At 35.8% G+C, this 14616-nt stretch overlaps 1 protein-coding gene across 4 annotated transcripts in view; it reads left to right on the top strand.

The window, feature by feature from the left end:
• The window catches only part of st3gal3b (ST3 beta-galactoside alpha-2,3-sialyltransferase 3b), a 49427-nt gene extending 45295 nt beyond the window's left edge, over positions 1-4132 (top strand). For all 4 annotated transcript variants that reach the window (XM_052548653.1, XM_052548652.1, XM_052548654.1 and 1 more), the window contains one exon: positions 2367-4132. In XM_052548653.1, the coding sequence (XP_052404613.1) occupies positions 2367-2456 (90 nt within the window). In that variant the 3' untranslated portion in view covers positions 2457-4132. The remainder of the gene's footprint in view (positions 1-2366) is intronic.
• Positions 4133-14616: the final 10484 nt, after the last annotated feature.

The following is a 14616-nucleotide window of genomic DNA, read 5'->3' as shown; positions in this document are numbered from 1 at the left end:
GTAAAAGCACACTCATAAAACAGAGCCGTTAACGCATAGTTAGCTCCTGACTGCTCTGGCACCCATCCTTGTCAAATCACAGTCAGGTACCATTCATGCAGAACTCACTCGCTTCCAATGGCCTGTGTTCTGTCACTTTAAGACTCCTGCACTGTGTGATTTAGTCTTGAACAAATGGGATTTAAGCTGCTGGCCTTGTATAGGGAGTACTTCATAGTACTACTGTTGCAGTATAGGGTATTTGTCTTTCTTTCTAGGTTTTGACAGGTTCTTTCTATGTTTCATCCTAGCTGTGATGTAAGGGATTCATTCAAACTCTAGATTGACTTCATGGCTTTCAGTGGTAATGCCAGGATTAGAGTAATAGCTTGTTTCGCCACCTTGCTGGGGAAAATGTAACATATACATGGAAGTACGTCAAAATCCTGTGAGAAAGACTAGAAATTATTATTATTATTATTATTATTATTATTAGAAAATCTAATGTCTCTCTCAGTAGTTTAACAGCATTATATGCAAAATATATTCTGGAATATTATAGACAGTACCATTAAAAAGTTTGGGGTTGGTATTCTTTAATGAAAATAAATAATTGTATTCAGCAAAGACGCATCAAATTGCACAACTAATGTTACAAGATATTTCATTTTAAAGTAAATGTTCTTTTGTACTTTCTATTCATCAAAGAATCCTGAAAAATGTTTCCACAATGTGAAAATTTTTATTTTTTATTGTAATAGTAATGCAATAGTAATAGTAATTCACAATAGTATGTAATCGTATTAATAAAATGTAATAGTAATTCACAATGTTAAAATTTTTAGTGTATTTCTGATTAAATAAATGTAGCCTTGGTTAGAGACTTTTTAAAACATCTCATGGATCCCAAATGCAGAAAGCTATTTCTTTAACTATAGAGGCATAAGGAAGAGCTTGTTTCAGACCCTCTCTCCCTGAGGCAGTTTGGCCTAAGGAGGCTCTTAACCCAGCATTCATTTTGGCCTGTGCCCTTTTCTCTCTTCTGGAGAGTGAAACTTTACTCTTGGATCTGCTGGGTTTTTTCGTGAACGTGATCCTTCACAAGGGCTGACCAGGCTGAGGCAGACATCCCAGAGACTCTGACGAGATGCTTTTGGCTTAGTATCATGGCCTCAGCAGGCCCAGAACATCCTGTCAGGGGCAGTTGTGGGGTCCACCCATTCGGACAGAGAGCCTCTCACAGGAACCCAAAGCTCTGGTTTCATCTAGCAATATCAGGCCTGTAGGTCCTCTGCTGTGGCATTCGGTTTCTGAAAAGCGCGTTGAAGAACAATAGGATTATTAAAAGAGAACCGGAGAGGATGGTTTTCACAGGAGTCAGTACAGCTCCATTTCTTTGATCCCGGAACACACTCAATCCCTGTCCTGTCACTCAGGGATCTCTTATTGTTGTAATAAAATACTGCAGTAGATGTGAGGTGCTGTGGATTTAAGAAATGTAGCCTCCACCAAACCACAAATAAAATAAAAGAAGTACTGACCATTTTCGAAGGGAAGATTTCAATGAAGCTTTACAGAAGTTATGCATACATAAAATGTTTCCAGGGCTACACCCTGAGCATATTTTTTTCCAAATCTTTAATCCACACAACGTTAATTTCTCAAGATATATTTAAACTATCCATCACCCTTTGCAGGGTAAATGGTTGTAGGTCATTGTCGTGTGGTTTTCTACATTAGAGTTCCTGTTTAACACTGTTTATCCCTGTAAAGCTGCTTTGACACTCAATCTGTATTGTATAAAGCGCTATATAAATGAAGGTGACTTGACTTGACTTAAAGAGTTCACAGTATTATAGAAACAATCCAGTTACTTATATCCTGCAAAAGCCCAATTTAAAAGTGACTATAGCTGATATATGTCATTTCCGAAACCTTGCTGCATGTAGGTGAGAAACAGAGCCCATAACCGATCTAAAGTTTAAGATAGAAATTTGTTACCCATTCTCAGTGGGAAAGTGCCCAAGAAACATTGCTCAAAAAAAGTTCATCAGCAAAATTGCTCCAAAAGTTGCCCATGTATCAATAGCCTCATTGGTGTCTCATTGGTACATTTCATTAGTAGCACATTGGCTGCAAATATGCAAAGATAATAACATGTGAATACTGAGCTATCACTTTCACAATCTATTACCCAAAATGCCCCTGCAGATCTTAATGAATGCTGCTTGTCCAATTTTCAGTAATTGTAATGCAAATAGGCAAACGTCTCTGATTCCAAGACTAGCATTCTTGGCCTAATGAGAATAAAAGTGCACACTGTCATGTTGAGAGGGTCTGCGCTGTAAAAGAAAAATGACCGTGTTCTGTTTCTCTCTCCCCCACAGTCATGGACTCACAACATCTCAAAAGAAAAGGAGTTTCTCCGCAAGTTGGTGAAGGCCAACATTATCACAGACTTAACCAATGGGATTTGAACCTCCCAAGGTGGGTGCCTTTCTAGGAGGACTCAAAAACACAGAGTCCTGAGAAACCCTGGACTAGACAACACGGAGGAGCGAGATTTCAGAGGTGGGACCAATGGCTGAGTTAAGATGCACATGTGCCTTCTAACCGACAGGCTTCCTCTGAGTGGGGCATTGAAGGATTCTTGAATGTCTTGGGAGACAATCCTTGTTCAAGTACAGATGGAAGATATCAGAGACTTTGAGGTGACCAACACACACAGCGCTTGAGGAACGAGTCGCAACATGAACTGATTGTGCCAAATGTACCTCTTTCAGAGGAGATGTCTCTCCTCTCCTGCCTGAATGTATTAACGGTGTAAATATGAAAGATTTTTACGGTGCATTTTAATGAACTGCTACGGCCCCTGGGGTTCTGCCTTCACACGTGATTCTCCGTCCAGGGCAATCAGTGCATATCCTGCCCTAGTGTGAGGAAGGGCAGAGGCAGGTCTTTGATTCAGCCCTTCTTCTGAGCACAGGAGGCTCTTTATCTCCTGAATGTGAGCTTATTATGTTACAGCTTCTTTTGTCAAAGAAAGAAGCTCAATCTTGAAGTTATTTATTTTGGTGCACAGATGAAGGCCTTTTTTTTTTTTTTTTTTTTTTTTTTTTTTTGGAAAGCTCCCTTTCCAAAATGTATTATTAATACCACAATTTGCTTTAGGTGAAAAACTGAGTACCTATTAGGGGTGTACCGATACCAATTTTTTCCAATATAATTCTGATACCTGAATTGTTGAAACTTGCTAAATACACACTACTTTGTTATGAATAAGCAGAAAACCCAAGAAAAAAATACATATTTTATGCTATTGTTCAAATGTTTGGAATTATTTATTTTATTCGTTTTTTTTATTTATTTTAAAACATTTATCTTATAATTAATCATATTCCGCAAGAATGCATTAAATTGATCAAAAGTGGCAGTAAAGACTGTTAAATTGCTACATTAAATATATTCAAATTAATGCCATTTCTTTTTCTTCTTCCAAAATAATAATAATAATAATACAGTACAGTAGCAACAACCAAAACATTTAGAAAATGCGAAATACAGTCCTTAAAAAGGAAAAAAAGAAAAAGAAAAACATTTTATACACAGATTATGCATAACGGGAACATTGGGACAATTAGGACAGGGTTTTACTGTTATGACTGTTGTAATCGATAATGCTAAATGGATAATGACATTTTGACATTATACATATTCTAATGTTCAAAAGCTTGGGGTCAATGGTTTTTTTTTTTTTTTTTTTTTTTTTTTTTTTTTAATTCTTATTAAACAAGGATGAATTGGTCACACTTTATTATAAGCTTCAATTCTCGCTATTAACACTACCATTAAATATTACCTTTGCCTCAAATTCTTAATTTGCTGCTAATTAATAGTAAGGAAGGTAGTTGTTAAGTTTAGGTATTGGTAGGATTAGGGATGTAGAGTGTTCATGGAGAATATGTGCTTTAAAAGTACTAATAAACAGCCAATTTGTTAATACAGGCATGCTAATAAGCAGCTATTTAATAGTGAGAATTGGTCCCTATACTAAAGTGTTCCCGGTGTATTAAATTGATCAAAAGTGACAGTATTGAATTTTACATTGTAAAATTAGTAATTTTGTTTCAAATAAATGCTGTTTAATATTTTATACTACCGTTTTTACTATGTTTTTGATCAAATAAGAGCATAAGAGACAACTTTAGAAAAGAAATGAAAAAAAACACTAATCTAGTAGACACCCAGAACAACAACATTTAGAAACCACAATAAACCTCAGCAAAATACAGTCCTTTTAAATAAAAGCTAAAGTTTTATATACAGATTATACATGACATTGGCACATCTCAGACAAGGTTTTTACTTGTTTAAACTGACCGTTTTTGCATGGTGCAAATAATCAAGCCAAGTGGAAACAAATTGTTGATGCCTTATGTCCAACTCGGGATGAAGAGGACTAAGTAAATCAGTCTGACAGTTTTTGTTTTCTTTGTAGTTTGACCGTAACAACCATGATTAACACACAGTTTCTGATTTCGATTGTTCCTGTGTCATCCATATCTTATCTGACAAAAAAATTTGCATCGATGCGATAGGATCCTGGTATTGGATTGGTGCATCCCTAGTAACTATTCAGACATACCTCAGAATCAGCTGACGTTATGGTACACTGCCATCCTGAATTAAGCCGTCTTACTTTCCAAATGCAGCAGTTACCAATACACCAAGAAGGACTGTTTGTAAGTTATGAGTTTTTGTGCTTTTTTTTTTTTTTTTTTGGCAGACATTACATTTTAAAGAGTACTTGTTCCAGTGGTTGTGAGCTTTCAGAGAAAAGCTGCAACATGGGCAGAGTCCTGGAAACATACCATTGCACTTACCATCAGATTTCATCAAAATAAGCTACAAAACTGCAAAGCATACATGTTCACTACATCTGGTACTCGACTCATCAAGATCCCACAGCAGGGAGCAGTCATCATCCTCACAGAGCGAAACCCATTTTGAAAGCGTTCTCATGGAAAGATGCATTTATACTGTGCATTATACAACCAATCAGCATTATTATAATGATCATTTGGAATTAGAAGGACAAAAGTATTATTGTTTATATATATATATATATATATATATATATATATATATATATATATATATATATAATATCCTTAAGTTGTAATAAAATAAATGTGTTTGACCCTTAATTGAATTTTTAGACTGTGTCGAATTTTTATTTTCAAAGTACATTTGAATCCGCAATTGAAGGTGTGTGGTACATTCTCCATTAACTGTTGATTTTGATCATTTCAATATTATACAAATCAAATCTAGAAGTATTTTAAAGTTTTGTTGTGCCTTGCAATAAATCACAATCATAATAAATTGAACAACTTATTGCATTACTCTTTCAAAAACTGACCTTTTTCAATTATAAAAAATATCATTGACATAAAACATTATTATGAACACTAAAATTGCTGGTCTATGTAAGCGAGTGTGTGTTTGTGTTTTCGCTGTGATGAACTGACCATCCGTCCAGGGTGTTTCCCTAAAGGCGCTGGGATGGGTTCCAGCATCCTTGTGACCCTACATAGCGCAAGCAGTTTGGAAAATGGATGGATGACTATGATTATTCACAGATAATAGTTTTGAATTTGTGCCAAGAAAAAACTCTTAAACTGATTTTTGAAAAAAAAACATGTAAACCTGCATATTACACTTCCATTCAAAAGTAAATAAGTTTATTCAGGAAGTGCATATTAAATTATTAAAAAGTTATTGTGAAGACATTTGTAATGTTACAATAGATTTCTGTCTCAAATAAAACTGTTAATTTGAACATTGTTCATCAAAGAATCCTGAAAAGATGTATTTCAGTTTCCACAAAAATATTAAGCAGCACACCCATTTTAATCCTTGATAATAATAAACGTTTCTTAAGCATTTTAAATTATTTCACAACTTTACTGCTGGAACATAAGTGACCTCTTTTTAGGTAACATTTGATTTGATTGTTTCTATTTAATGTATTTAAAATGTTATGGTGAAGAACGGAGACTTATTACTATACATATTTATTTATTCATTAGTTTTAACTTTTTTAGTATATAATGTAAAAATAATTGTGCAATTAATAGGGTTGGATGTAGGCTGCTACATCAGTAAATCATAAACCTTAGAGTATCAATATCACCATGATCTGGTTACATCTCAAAAATAGCTCTGTCAGCGCTGGAAAAACTATATATATATATATATAGTACTATAAACTATATTTAATATACTTGTTTGGACAATCTGCTTTTCCATTAATGAACTGCAAGACATTTAAATACTTTAAAGTATAAACAGAATATTGTAAGGAAATAATGTTGTGACTATGTTGATGTGTAATTGTATGATGGTATATAATTGTTCCCTGAATATATTTATAGCCTACTGATTGATTACTGCTGTAATGCAGAGCCTAAACAGAAGTGATTAATCACTGTATTATTTAGAGTAGACCTTCCTATGATGATGAATTGGGATTTTCCAGACCAAGACTCAACAGAGCATCCTGAAGCAACTGCACTTAGAATGACCTGCTGTCAAAACCACAGCCAGATTACAAGTCAACCAGGACATATACATCACGATCTAACATACAGGCTTGTTTTTAAAGCTTAGTACTGAAAACAAAAAATAAAGAGCTTCTGGAGACAATACTCGTTCCAGCTCAAGTGTTGTGTAAGAGACCTGAGGACAAAATAACATATATAACAGCATTTGCTGTGAATCAAACTGATAATGTGTAATCTTTAAGCTGTTATTTGGCTTCAGAATAGTTGACATATAGTGTTCTGTAGACTGTATTTGTGACGCTTTTATGATGCTTTTTCAAATGTTTTCTTGGTGTCCTTCCTCCTGTATTTTCATTGTAAGGGAAATTGAGGAATAATATTATTCCTAACATATCCTTTTGTGTTCTACAGCGGAAAGACAAGACATACTGGTTTGAAATGACATGAGGGTAAATAAATTATTTTCTTCTTTTTCAGTGAATGAAGAGGTATCTCATCAATCACAAGTGCAGTATGGAGTACCTCAAGGCTCAGTACTAGGGCTGCTACTCTTCATGCTCTATATGTTACCCTTGGGAGATATCATCAGGAAACATGGTGTTAGCTTTCACTGTTATGCTGATGATACTCAGCTCTATATTTCTTCGTGGCCTGGTGAAACACACCAATTTGAAAAACTAATGGAATGCATTGATATAAAAAACTGGATGACAAGTAATTTCTTACTGCTATATTCTTAAAAAAAATAGAGGTGTTGATTATAGGACCTAAAATCTCTGCATATAATAACCTAGAACACTCTATCTAAGACTTGATGGCTGCTCTGTCAATTCTTCGTCATCAGTTAGGAACCTAGATGTGCTATTTGACTGCAATCTTTCCTTAGAAAGCCACATTTCTAGCATTTGTAAAACTGAATTTTTCCATCACAAAAATATATCTAAATTATGGGCTATGCTCTCAATGTCAAATGCATGCATTTATGAATTCAAGGTTAGATTATTGTAATGCTTTATTGGGTGGTTGTTCTACACGCTTAGTAAACAAACTACAAATAGTCCAAAATCCAGCAGCGAGAGTTCTTACTAGAACCAGGAAGTATGACCATATTAGCCCGGTCCTGTCCACACTGCACTGGCTCCCTATCAAACATCGTATAGATTTTAAAATATTGCTTATTACTTATAAAGCCCTGAGTGGTTTAGCACCTCAGTATTTGAGTGAGGTCCTTTTACATTATAATCCTCTACGTCCGTTATGTTCTCAAAATTCAGGCAATTTGATAATACCCAGAATATCAAAATCAACTGCGGGCGGCAGATCCTTTTCCTATTTGGTGCCTAAACTCTGGAATAACCTACCTAACATTGTTCGGGAGCCAGACACACTCTTGCGGTTTAAATCTAGATTAAAGACCCATCTCTTTACCCTGGCTTACATATAAAATACTAATATGCTTTGTAAGGGAAACATTGTAAGGGACTCTTTGATTTGTCTGGTTCGAGTCGTTTCTGCTACAGCTTTTAATATCCAAATCCGTTAAAGGATTTTTAGGCTGCATTAATTAGGTAAACCGGAACTGGGAACACTTCCCATAAGACCTGATGTACTTGCTATATCATTAGAAGAAACGCATCTACGCTAAAATAAGTCTGTTTCTCTCTTATTCCAAAGTCACCGTAGCCACCAGATTCAGTCTGTGTCCAGATCAGAGGGTCACTGCAGTCACCCGAATCCAGTACGTATCCAGACCAGATGGTGGATCAGCACCTAGAAAGGACCTCTACATCCCTGAAAGACAGCGGAGACCAGGACAACTAGAGCCCCAGATACAGATCCCCTGTAAAGACCTTGTCTCAGATGACCACCAGGACAAGAACACAGGAAACAGATGATTCTTCTGCACAATCTGACTTTGCTGCAGCCTGGAATTGAGCTGCTGGTTTCATCTGGCCCCCCAACTGAGCCTGGTTTCTCCCAAGGTTTTTTTCTCCATTCTATCACCGATGGAGTTTCGGTTCCTTGCCGCTGTCACCTTTGGCTTGCTTAGTTGGGGTCACTTCATCTACAGCGATATTGTTGACTTGATTGCAAAAAAAAAAAAAGCACAGACACTATTTAAACTGAACTGAGATGGCATCACTGAATTCAGTGATGAACTGCCTTTAACTATCATTTTGCATTATTGAGACACTGTTTTCCTAATGAATGTGGTTCAGTTGCTTTGACGCAATGTATTTTATTTAAAGCGCTACATAAATAGAGGTGACTTGACTTTACTTTTTTTTTCTGAACAAACACAAGACATATGGCAAATAGGGAAAACTAGTCAAATGCAAGGAGACTTTAAAATATTTACTCATTCCATCACACCATGAAAGAGGTTTTAAGCTTAGAAAGTGCCTGTTTGTTATATCATGTGCAATGTGATTGGATTACAGCAATATTTATGTAGATGATCAAGATTTGTAGAAAATGAGAACAGTGATGTGTGCAGTGAACTATGTAAAGCTCATGCAAGTCAGTCTGCAACATGATATACACTAATTAGCCACAATATTCAAATCACCTGCCTAATATTGTGTAGGTCCCCTTCATGCTGCCAAATCTGATGTCTAAGCATGGACTCCATAAAACATCTGAATGTGTGCTGTGTTGCCTGGCATTAAGACATTAGCAGCAGATCCTTAATGTCCAGGAAGGTACAGTACAATCAAATTGAGAAGTCAGGAATTTAGAGGCTAATGCAACACCTCAAACCACTCCTGAATTTATTTATTTTTTCAGTGTAGCAGATTGCATTATTTCGATTAAAGAAGCTACTGCCATCAGGAAACACCACTGGCACATGGTCTAGGCAGATGGTTCATGTGCAAGTACTGTAACATCCACATGAATGCCAGAACCCAAGGTTTCCCAGCAGGACATTGCCCAGAGATGTCCAGTGGTTTTAATGTTGTGGCTGATCAGAGTAAACTAAATGTGCAACCTTAATTTAATAAAACCAATAAGAGTTTTCATTTATTCACTTATTTTATTTAATAATAGCAATTGGTGATTTAAAATATACATACATACATACATATATATATAATACACATATATATAACCTAATTTACAACTTGGATCCATCGGGACCTTTGAAAATACGTGTCAAACAGGGAGAAAAGCCTTCCTTCACTCTACCAGAGAGAGATTGTGTGAAAATGAAGTGAAGGATATTGCTTTATTTGATTCTCTCCTTCCCTTTATTTATTTTAATGCTCAAGTGTATTTTGGACAAGGATCTGATTTCATCTGTGTGGCTCTGTAAGATCCCCTCTAACAGTGGGACATGCTCTCAGCTGGGCTTGGGGCAGGAAGAGTGCAGTTGTGCAGCTGCTGGATGTTATAAGTGTATTCTGATAGGCTGACACTCAGGCCCTTTAAAGTGACTATGGTAATGCATGTCTTGCTGTAAATACAGGCCAGTAATATAACCTTCAACATTTTGGCACGTAAAACTCTCCTCTATATTCTGGCAGTTCGTTTTGTGGTGACTGAACAGTCCCGTTGCAACCACAAAATCCTGACTACAATAAAAGCTCTCACACATTACTGATGGAGTTCTGTAAGGAGCCACCCTAGAAAATTAACTCCCATCATTTGACTCTTTTGCACTCAGATGTAAATTCAGCTGTGTTTCCTTCTAGATCAGCAATCCAACCCACTATTCTCTGGCTGATACTTCATAAAAGGTGAGCAAAACAGCCTGTGAATTGTCCTTCAACCACAGAATGTCTCACTGTGCAATTACATCGACTGAGGGGTCTGTTCGCTTAATGTGACACATGAGATTGGTGCATATTGTACGTTAGTCTGGAAGCTTTCAGCCTGAACATGTTCAGAGTCAAGTGAATACTAGTTGGAGTTACAGTATCATAACCTTTTTCTAAACACCACCAGATTTCTTCATTTTCATGCAATGGTTAAGGTCCACACCTTCCAGAAGCAAAGTCTTTCATCATGACAGACAAAGCTAGTCATCAAGAGCCATTCTAACAATCTTCTTCTAAGACTTCATTGGCTTTTTTATTATAAATTGTTACATTTTGGAGTCTGCTGAATAAAGAATCAGAGTGACAGACGGAGAGGGTTTTTCTGTGAAACTGTGAATGTAAAACAAGCTGCTTGTGATAGACTTTTAACTGACCTACACATCTGGAACCATGTTTCTTGTTTCTTGCTCTTGAGAATTAGCTAAATAACTTTTGGGATAACTTGGCATAAGTTCATGCCGATGGAAGCTTTCACTGCCAGTATAATAACTTAAAGATACCCAGACGTGCATGTGATAAGCATTTTGTTAACCGGTGGATTAGCTGAGCTTATGTGTCTCCCACTTTTTATGGGAATCTTTGAAGAAAAAATTGTCTTGATTTTACAGCATATAAAATTAGAATAATCCAGTGCTGGTAAGAAAATAGATGAGCTTTATTGTAGGTTTATAGTTAAAAATGTTAAAGGCAGAAATGCCCTTATTTTTCTACCCTCACTCTCGTCATGACATTTACAAACTCCAACTGGGTACAGCATGTCCTTACAATGCTCTGAGGGCTACACTCAAATGTACATAAACAAACAACTGAAGTCCAGGGGAGGTACTACATAGTTCATATGTAGGAGAACTTTTGTATAGTATTATTATAATTATAATTATTAACATTTTATATTAGAAACAATAAGTAGGCTATTGTAGTAAAAGAACAACAACAAAAAAAACAAAGGAAGCTAATTTTTTTTTTACTGAATTTCAAATCTTGTCTTTTTTTTTTTTTTTTTTTTGGTCATTGCAATTTTAAGATATATGTTACCAACGTGACTAAATATCTCAAAATTGAGACATTATAACTAATAATGGGACTTTATATATTCAGTTGAGGCTTACTGACTTTAGATCTCAACTGAGACTTAAAAAATCGAGACTTTCATAACTAAAAGCATGGCTTTATATCTTGCAATTGCACTATAATAGCTAATGTAACTATATCTCACAGTATGACTAATGTTTCATATTTTATAACTTTATAATATGACTTTTAGCTTGAAACTGTTAGATACAGCATCTCACAATATGACTACTGTACTGTATATGTCTTGCAATTGAGACTTCACGAATACGAATAATGACTAAATCTCTCCGTTTTGAGTCTTAAATCACTGTTCATTTTTAAATGTTTTGAAACAGTCCTGGTGGCCAAGAAGATTTTTTTTAAGAAATTTGCAAGTGTAAATAAGAATGCTCATTAGGGCAACCTTCCAGTATTTTGTTGTGACATTGCTCAACTTGGAGCTAAAAACTGGAGCTGTGAGGGTAAACCGAAAGCATGGCTTACTCGCTGAAAGCATTATTGCCCTTGGGAGGGGATGCATGACAAGTGTCAATTGTGTTTGTCATAGCTCAGTCACTCTTAATAGTGACTGAGCAGATTGTTTACTGGGTGCCTGTATCTGTTGTTCATGTGCTCATTGGCTTAGCCGTGAGTACACACAGGACGTGTTTTCAGTCCTACACAATAGTGCACGTTCACATTCATCACTCAAGCAGACAGCCACACATTAGAGAAGGTGTGCACTAAGTACTCTTCTTACAATTTTTTAGCTATATTATTTTAGTAGTGAATCCATTTTCATGCCCAGTTGACCATTTCTTATTTTTATGCACTGAAGTCATCTGTGTATGTATTTTTTGTTTTCTTTCATCAAGATAAATTAGACATCCAATGTCCTCCAGCTGTTTAATATCCAGTAATCAGCTATTAAAAACATTGTAAGTAATAAATCTTTGTACTATAAAGAGCACAAATGAAACAGCAGCTGAGCACCGCCTCAGGACATTAGAAAACCTGAAATGTTCTAGCTTGGAAAATACCTAGATTGCACCTGGTGAAACCCTGTGTGGGACATGCTGTGGTGCTCCTGAAAAGGAACTTCGGAAAATCACGACGGCTACATACTCACTGATCTTATCTGTTTAAATCACATCACCATCCATTGTGGCTCAAGCAGGGTCACCTGAGGAGAAACCCACGGTTAGAATGAGAGATTTCCCAATCAATCTTGAACTTTACACTGTTTATGGATCATCTGTAGGACCAGCTGTGATTCACATTCCTCCATCCCTTACTCAGTTGTGTGTATTGTCGGTTTGGTCTATAAATAGAGCTCAGGAGAGCCTCCCATGAATTTGTTGTATTGTTTTGTAAAGGCCTAAAGTGAGCAGGGCCCTGTTTGGCCAGTCTTTGTGCTTTGAGCCTGGTGTTTGTAGTAAAAGGAGTGCCAAAGTTACCGAATGTCTGTGGGTGGAGGGAACTCCACTGAAGATTAGATGAACGTTTGAGGAGGAGAGGGCGGGCGAAGGGCTTTTGCAGAACAAAGGCTGAGGAGTTCCTTATATCTGCCATCTATGCAGACATATTGACCTTTCAAATGCAGCAATCTGTCTGCTCTTCGAACCGTCTTTTTTGTTTAAATAAGTATTTGCTTCAGTTTGACTGTATGAAATATAATGCAAATAATGACAAATAGATATCTGACATTGAAATAAAATAAAAAAAGAAAAATATATTTCAAAGTAATTAGAAATATTTAGTGATAATTAGGCTGTCTAGATTAGATCTTCTAAATACAGTTGTTTAGAGTTCATAGAGGAACTTAGAATGATCTAAACTAATCAGAAATAAAAACACCAGATCAAAACAGCATTCTGACATCATTTACTTTACCCTCAGTGTTAGGTGGTATGGGAAAGACTGGTAGTCTCAGTCACCATTCACTTGCATTGCATTTTTTTCCATACTGTAAAGTTGAATGGTGACTGAGACTGTCATTCTGGCATGCCCTTTTGTGTTACACAGAAGTATATGGGTCTGGACAAACATGAGGATGAGTAAAGAATTTACATTCCTGGGCGTCGCTTTACCTAGCTATTTGCCATGTCTTTTTAAAAATCATTATTATATATGCTATTTTACGTATTTCTGGACAGAAAGATAGGCTATTGATTAAGTACTTGTGCGTGATTCCGTCTTGAGAATCGATTTTATTTATTTTTTTAATAAAAAAAAGTGGGTGGGAAAATAAGATTTTCGGATTAATTGTGAAACAAAGCAGATAAGTGTCGCATCGATCCTCTCTCCTCTCACCGGGTGAAAAATGTGTTTTTTTATTTATTTTATAATTATTATTATTATTTCACCTGAAACATATTTTGAAATAATTTGTCATACTTAAGCATTTAACCGATGTCGTGAAATGTGGAAAATAGCAGATATCTATTCTATACAACATTTTAATTCGGTATTAGACGTTTGGACTTTGTAGCATTTTACAGTAGCCTATGTCAACATTTTACATTTCATATGGGTAGCTATTTACAGCAGGCTACTGACAATTAACAATGTGTAAGCTTATCCGGAAAATAATTAGCTTATAAATCCATGTTCATCAGCATCACTTGTTTAATTACGCTAAAATAAAATAAAATAAAAAATAATAACAGCCTAATAATAAAAAGCAGAAAATATTTCTTAAACATTGACATTATTATCATAATAACCATCGTTTGGTTGTAAAGTTGTGCATCTCGGAACTGATTAGGTTTTTTAATGAAATGATGGTTGTGTCCGCTCACAGCTCAAATTCTCACTCAAAGTCTCTCTGTGGGACCATGAATCACAGAGCTAGAACAACTGTGATTAAAATCACATCAAGGCTATTGATTCAAATCAAAGCGGCGAATGGAATTGTTTTTATTACCTTTATTATAAGACTTCAGCGGAACACTGGTTTCAACTTTTTTTAACACGGTAAGTTAGAGTTGAATTTTGAAAGGTAGCCTATTTTATAACCATTTTCTTTATTTGGGAAAACGTTTTGACACAAATTAGCCTATTATCGACGCAATAGCTCTTAGCTGTTATTGTTACTAATGTTATTTTCATAATTATCATGATTATTGTTACTTTAACTGCTAAGCCGGTCATGGTCATTGACTTTGGTTGTCATTCCTTTCAGGATCATCTAATGAGGT

Source organism: Carassius gibelio, chromosome B2, assembly GCF_023724105.1.
Source record: "Carassius gibelio isolate Cgi1373 ecotype wild population from Czech Republic chromosome B2, carGib1.2-hapl.c, whole genome shotgun sequence".
Lineage (NCBI taxonomy): Eukaryota > Metazoa > Chordata > Actinopteri > Cypriniformes > Cyprinidae > Carassius > Carassius gibelio.
The sequence above is the reverse complement of the archived record's forward strand: the minus strand, read 5'-3'. Positions and strand labels throughout refer to the sequence as shown.